Source organism: Charadrius vociferus, unplaced genomic scaffold, assembly GCF_000708025.1.
Source record: "Charadrius vociferus isolate BGI_N301 unplaced genomic scaffold, ASM70802v2 scaffold158, whole genome shotgun sequence".
Classification (NCBI taxonomy): domain Eukaryota; kingdom Metazoa; phylum Chordata; class Aves; order Charadriiformes; family Charadriidae; genus Charadrius; species Charadrius vociferus.
This window is the reverse complement of record NW_009661372.1, coordinates 5031398-5039032: the sequence shown is the minus strand read 5'-3', so window position 1 is coordinate 5039032 and position 7635 is coordinate 5031398. Positions and strand designations below refer to the sequence as shown.

The 7635-nt window shown below is 37.9% G+C and overlaps 1 protein-coding gene across 1 annotated transcript in view; it reads left to right on the top strand.

Annotated features, from left to right (window-relative positions):
• APC (adenomatous polyposis coli) overlaps nt 1–3312 on the top strand; it is a 61913-nt gene extending 58601 nt beyond the window's left edge. The window contains 1 exon segment of the mRNA XM_009893814.1: nt 1–3312. Coding sequence (XP_009892116.1) covers nt 1–2415 — 2415 coding nt within the window. The 3' untranslated portion in view covers nt 2416–3312.
• Nucleotides 3313–7635: the final 4323 nt, after the last annotated feature.

The window sequence follows — 7635 nt, the reverse complement described above, 5'->3', positions numbered from 1 at the left end:
GAATGCATTAGTTCTGCTATGCCTAAAAAGAAAAAACCCTCAAGAATGAAGAGTGAAAGTGAAAAAAATAATTCCAGAAATACAGGTGGTATATTGGCAGAAGATTTAACATTGGATTTGAGAGAGATACAGAGGCCGGATTCGGAACACGGTTTCTCACCTGATTCGGAGAACTTTGATTGGAAAGCTATACAAGAAGGTGCAAATTCTATAGTTAGTAGCTTGCATCAAGCTGCAGCTGCTGCATCACTGTCTAGACAAGCTTCGTCAGACTCTGATTCTATCCTTTCATTAAAATCTGGTATTTCTCTAGGGTCACCATTTCATCTTACCCCAGACCAAGAAGAAAAGCCTTTCACTAGTAATAAAGGTCCAAGAATTCTTAAGCCAGGAGAGAAGAGTACACTGGAGTCTAAAAAAGTAGAATCTGAAAGTAGGGGGATCAAAGGAGGCAAGAAAGTGTATAAAAGTATAATTACAGGAAAAGCACGCTCCAATTCAGAAGTTTCAAGCCAGTTGAAGCAACCACAACAGACAAGTGTGCCTTCAATTTCACGCGGTAGGACAATGATCCATATTCCAGGAGTTCGAAACAGCTCTTCAAGTACTAGTCCTGTTTCCAAAAAAGGTCCCCCACTCAAAAACACGAACTCCAAGAGTCCCAGTGAAGGCCAAAGTTTGACTAGTTCTCCAAGAGGAGTCAAGTCATCAGTGAAACCTGAGCCAGCTCCTGTAACAAGGCAGCCATCAGGGTTGAACCAGAGTGGATCAAGTAAAGGACCTTCTAGATCAGGATCTAGAGACTCCACTCCTTCTAGACCTCAACAGCAGCCATTAAGTAGGCCTCTGCAATCTCCCGGCCGAAACTCAATTTCCCCAGGGAGAAATGGCATAAGTCCTCCCAACAAACTGTCTCAGTTGCCAAGGACATCATCTCCTAGCACAGCTTCAACTAAATCTTCAAGTTCAGGTAGAATGTCATATACATCACCAGGCAGGCAGATGAGCCAGCAAAACCTTACAAAGCAAACTGCCTTACCTAAGAGTACCAGTAGCATTCCACGAAGTGAGTCTGCTTCAAAAGGGTTAAACCAAGCTGTCAGCAGTGGTGGATCAAACAAAAAGACTGAACTATCCAGAATGTCATCCACAAAATCTAGCGGAAGTGAATCTGACAGATCCGAGAGACCTGTTCTCGTTCGCCAGTCAACTTTTATTAAAGAAGCTCCAAGCCCAACACTAAGGCGGAAATTAGAAGAGTCAGCTTCATTTGAATCTCTGTCTCCTTCCAGGCCAGATTCTCCCACCAGGTCCCAACTACAGACCCCAGTTTTAAGTCCATCTCTTCCTGATATGTCTCTATCTACCCATTCAACTGCCCCAACTAGTGGTTGGCGAAAATTACCCCCTAATCTGAGCCCTTCTGTAGAATATGATGGGAGACCAGTAAAACGTCATGATATAGCTCGTTCTCATTCTGAGAGTCCATCTAGATTGCTGATCAACAGATCAGGAACATGGAAGCGTGAGCATAGTAAGCATTCTTCGTCACTTCCTCGTGTAAGCACTTGGCGAAGAACTGGAAGTTCTTCCTCAATTCTGTCAGCTTCTTCAGAATCCAGCGAAAAGGCAAAAAGTGAAGATGAAAAGCAACACGGAACTTCTCTTTCTGGACACAAGCAAAATAAAGAAAGCCAAGCACCAGCAAAAGGTACTTGGAGAAAAATAAAAGAAAACGAAATTCCTCAGATAATGAATGATCCTCAGCATTCCTCCTCAGGTGCCACAAATGGCTCCGATTCCAAAACTCTGATCTATCAGATGGCACCAGCTGTCTCGAAGACAGAGGACGTGTGGGTGAGGATAGAGGACTGCCCAATTAACAATCCTCGATCTGGAAGGTCCCCAACTGGAAATACTCCCCCTGTTATCGACAGCGTTTCAGAGAAAGGGGGTGTGAATGGTAAAGATTCTAAAGAGATTCAAGAAAAACAAACCCCAGGGAATGGAGGTGTTCCTGTTCGTACCGTTGGGTTAGAAAACCGTCTGAACTCTTTCTTTCAGATAGACAGTCCAGACAAGAAAGGCAGTGAAGCAAAGCCTCTGCAGAATAATCCTGTTCCTGCACCAGAAAATAATGAAAGTACTGTAAGTGAGCGTACACCATTCAGTTCCAGTAGCTCAAGCAAACACAGCTCCCCCATTGGTGCTGTTGCAGCAAGAGTGACTCCTTTCAACTACAATCCAAGCCGCAGGAAGAGTAGCGTGGACAACAGTTCTGCTCGGCCATCACAAATACCAACACCAGTAAATAACAGCACGAAGAAACGTGACTCCAAGTCTGAAAATCCAGACTCCAGTGGAACTCAGAGTCCTAAACGTCACTCTGGCTCTTACCTGGTAACTTCTGTTTAAGTGCAACAAAAAATAACTAAAACTGATGTATTATATACAGCAGCTATTTAGACATTTTGTTTCAAATGAAACTAAAAAATTGGGGATCGATTTTTTTGTTGTTGTTGTTGTTGTTTTTATTTGTTGTAAATAGGATTGATTCTTGTTAGAGGGTCCTTGTTCTGGAAGCCATATTTGATAGTATACTTTGTCTTCACTGGTAATATTTTGGAGGAATACCTGATTGACAGTTTGGAATAAAATTGCTAACGCAAATATATTTGTACAGTATGTTTAACATGTATTTAATTAGCATCCCATCCCATAATCCTTTAAATATTGCTTGTCGTTGAAATCATGGAACATTGCAGATAGAGACAATAGTCATATTGCTTTATCAATCATTTCTAGATTACAGACTGACTAAACTACATCAGGGAAGAATTGGTATTATTTATGCAAAAAAGTATACTCAGTTTTAGTATTTGTGAGTCCATCTAACCCAATAATTAATCATGTGGCTGTGAAATTCACAGTAATATGGTTTCCGCTGAACAAGCTTTCCCAGCCTGCTTTTCTGCATGAGTGGAACTGATGGTTCATTTTCTGAAATAATGATTAACATTTCTGTGGTCACATAATGTGCATAGATAGTTATGGTGTAACAGTTTACACTTTCTTTGTGCTCTGCAAAAAAAAAAAAAAAAAAGGAAAACTGTGTAACTGTAAAACCTTGAACAAAATTATTTTACCTGAATTAGATTTTATCTTAAAGTAGGTAGAATTTTTTTGCTATGCTGTAACTTGTTGTATATTCTGGTATTTGAGGTGAGATGGCTGCTCTTATTAATGAGACATGGGTGATGTCTCAACAGAGACTAAAATGAACATGTCAGAATAAATTATTACTATATGTAATTTGTGTGTGTTACTTCTGCATTACATAAAAGTACAGTATTTTATTTTGAGATGTCACCATATAATGTGTTGTATAATGCACTTATACTTAAGGCCTGATCCAGCAGAATCTTGCACCTCCAATATTTGTTCTTCCTTATCTCTGACAAATGGCTGTTGTAGGATGCTTAGAACAGCTGCAGGATCAGGCCCTAGGTCTTCTGTAATATATTTGTAATTGAGACAGTTTCACACATCTTGGGTGCATAACAAGGCTAAAGGCAGGGTATTTCCAGTAGCCAAGCAGTACAATTATTTTCATGACTGCAAGCCTGAAACAATATTGTATCTATAAACATGATATTTCTAAAACAAAAGATTTTTTTGTTTAATTGGGGGGAAATAATGTAGAATGTGAAATAGTGACTATAAGATCAAATCTTAACTCTATTTGAAATCTTCATGCATTTTTTTAAGTTTATTTTTTAAAAATTACGAAGGGAAAAATATCGCAAGAATTCCACGGCAGCAAGAAATCAGTTATCATAGTAGAAAAACAATTTTATACACAAACCAGGACACTTGCTGCCTCAAGCCTTTTTACTGCAAATATGGTTTGTGCTAGAACAATGCCAAAAAGACATTTCTGCTATAAAAATATAGTCTGAATTAAGACAAGAATTGGTTTAAAGTAGAAACATGAGAGAACAGAACATTAGCCAGTCTGTGCATGATTGAACGAATTATGAAACAATATGTCAGTTTTGTTGTATCTCAACTGGACTATTCTGAAATTAGCATTCTAAATAATTGATATTCAGAATTGAAAAAGCCCTGATTTCAGGAAGCCCTGAAATAGAGCAATTTACCTTTATGGTAACTTTAATACAGTTGCAGAGTATATTACATCTGTGGCTTTTGTGCTTCATCTGATAATGAAATTAATCAATTTTTATCTTGAAGTCATCATAGGACATGCCCTGTTTATGAACAGAATTGAGATACTATCAGCAGACAGAAGTAAATTTAGACGAAGTTAAAAGCCAATACCGAAAATACCTGTTTGGCAGAAGTGGCATCTGATTTGCTCTTTTGTTCTTTGCTTCCTGTCAGATTTGCTTAGTGACATGCCATGTTTCTATATCATCTGGTGAATCTGTTAACAAGCAGCGCTCCTCGTGTTAGCATTTTGAAATATTTTGCATATAGTATCTTCACAAGACTTTTAATATGAATGTTAGTGTCCTTTTAAAGATGAAGTAGAGATAGGGATTACGTGATGTGTTCAAAGTCAGGACTTCCTGTTGGAGTAGAATACAGAACTCCATCCTTGAGTTTAAAATGCAAGACCACTTTTCTTATAAATGATGTGATACTTTTTTTTGTGCTGGGCTTTTAACTACTAATGTGAAAATATACCACGTAATCCAGGATAGTTGTTTAATGCTGGCTTTACATCTATGTCCTGTTGATTTAAGAATTTAAAGGTGAACGTAATCTCAGTAAAGAAATTCTGATTTCAGTTTTATAACTGAGGGAATCAGAAGAAGATGAGGTGAAACAATACATAACTGTATGCGTATCAAACACCAGAATGTCTTTGAAAATTTTAGTGGCTTCTATATATAGTCTTGGGGATACTTCATGATCATTATAATTGGGAAGTTTCTCTTCATATCCTCCTCAGTAACCTATATTTGTAGCAAAGACAGATGAGAGAAACTTTCCAACTATAAAGGTAGTGATACACTAGAATATGCTTCCCATGGGAGTTGTTAAATTTCCATTATAGAAGTTTAAGAAGAAGTTTACGAAACATCTCATAGGGATGGACTATAGTATATTTCATATTGCCTGTGTGCAGCGATGGGCTTATGTAATCTTTTGAAATCCCTTCCAGATCTACATTTCTCCGATTCTTTATCTGAAATACTTCATATCCACTAAAAGCCTTTTAGAATATTTAAGGACATCCATGATGTTTGATTTATGTTAGTGATGAGGATGCAAAGTTTTATTCTAAGCTTAACTATAAAAACAGATCCCAGAAATATAAAATTAAAAACATGAAAAATGGCTGTAATAAGTATATTTGGTCTTGGATTTCGTTAATGATGTCTAGATTCATGATAGTCAGATTTGATTTATGCTGCTAAAGGTTTACTCTTGTTCCTTGACTTCATGAAGTTGCCACAGTAGGTAAGAGGACATTATTTATGTCAAGGCAAAACAAAGAAAAACAAGGAGCTAAGGAAACCAAGACTCATTTTAATGTTCTTCTGGGATGCACTGCCTTTCTTCAGATTTTGGTAGGACTTTTGTGACTTGCGCTCAGACCTTTAGTTGTCCTTGAATTAGCTTACCATATCCAGAACATATCAAACTTGTCCTTAAAAATCAGTCTATACTGAAAATACACTCATAAAGCTGATTTCAGACTGCCTTACAGCTTTGTCCCCTTGATGTGAAAAGCACAAATGCGACCTCCCCACAAATAGTAATTAGTTCACTTTTTAAAATGTACTTTCATTTTAGTTTCTTGCAGTGTGTCACAGTTAAGGTTATTGCTCAATTTCTGTGAAAGCTCTTCTGACTAAATATTGCAAGCTTTCAAGGGGAACTAATCTATTTCTGTTTTTCATGTGCAGTTCTTTGAGTATTTTCCCCTGAAAGCTTAAAGATAATTCTCAAAACTCTGTCAGAGGTGACAGCTTAAAAATTGAAAGCATTGCCAGGATTTCCTGATGACATTGGAATATTGTTTCAAGCAGGATTTGGCTGCAGAATACAAGTATAGTTAATGCTGTAAACTTCAGTAAGCAACAGAGTAGTCTTCAATGTAGACTAGTATCTTTGATGGCTTTGGGAAGTTAACTGCTGTCTCTTGCATAAAGGGGGAGGGAAGGAAAAGGAACCATTTTGGAGACTCTCAGCCATATTGTCCCAGGGATGTACTTTGGTATCTTCCCCAGTAATTTGCATAAGCTGCACAGGAGAGAGAACAATTTGCCCACAAATTAATGAGGTTTTATTTTGAAAGTATACCAGTAGACCGTGAAACTGCAAAACTTTTGTTTGATGATCTGACAGCTGAATTTTTGAGGGTCGCTTTGGAGTACTTCCTAACTGTCTGTCCCCTCCACCCCCATTCACAGAAGCTGAGATTACCAAGAAGGTAACAGTGTATTAGCTTCTTCATTCTTCTTAAGAATAAAGATCCACATTATTTCTAGAATTGAAGAAACACCACACACTGTTGAAAGAAGTTTTCTTCTCCCTTCCGTGGTCCTGGCTGTCCTCTGACCTTTCAGTGGACTAGCTCACCTCTTTCCTAGCAGAACTGATAGGAGGAGCAAGATTTGTACTGCTTGTAGTATGCTGAATTTGCTCAGTGCGGAGTTGGACAAGTGCTGCCTGAGCCAGCAGAAAAAAAAAAACCAATCAGTTAGGGCTAGTAGAAAGAGGTTGGGATAGCTTCCTTTATGGGTGGTCAGTGAATTGGATCAAACCATTACAGGCAATTTTAAGCTGATATGCCAAGTTTTGGATCTGTTCTTCACCCTTTTTGAGACAGCAAAAATAAATTAAAGTTGGGGTTTGTTTGCTCTTCACTGTAGTTCACTCTGAACTTCTGCCTAGTGGCCCCTGGTGCTTTATGTTTAGGTAGGTCCTTTATCCAGGAAATTCTTACAACTAATTTCAGAAGTATTACATCAGTCTACAGTTTGTGCTTGTGGAAAATAAATTTTTCTTCATCAAAAATACCCAAAGAACAAATTTTTCTACCATATGTAAAGTTCTAGGTGACAATTTTTAAATTTGCAATATTAAAGTTAATGTAGTAAATGCTTCCAGTAATAAAAAGATTTCTTGCAACTAGTTGTTTTCTGGAAGAGGCTTGAAGAGGGAAAGAACACCTCACTTCTCCAATGAAGACAGTACTACTTTCAGCAATGACTTGGAAAATGTTTAGGTGGACTCTTACAAGCTCTTCTATTCTCTTGTTACTGGATGCCTCCCAAACTATCTTTTTCTCATCTAGCTTTCATTAAATAGTGTGAACAGCCATAAGACTGTTGCTTACAATTGCGTGTAGAATTCCACTGAAACATAACTTCATAAATCTACTGTATTGCCTTGCAAACTCACATCCACCTGTCTGACAGCTTTGTTCTTGATGAGATGTGTGATTTGGATGAAGCTGCGAATCACAAGTGAAGCGTCAGTTAATATTGAAGCATGACTTCATCCACATGCTTAGAACTTTAGGGACCTACTTAATACCAAATTATTCAAATGTGTTCTCTTTCTGGTTCCACAGCCATCTTCTTTGCACTTTTACGT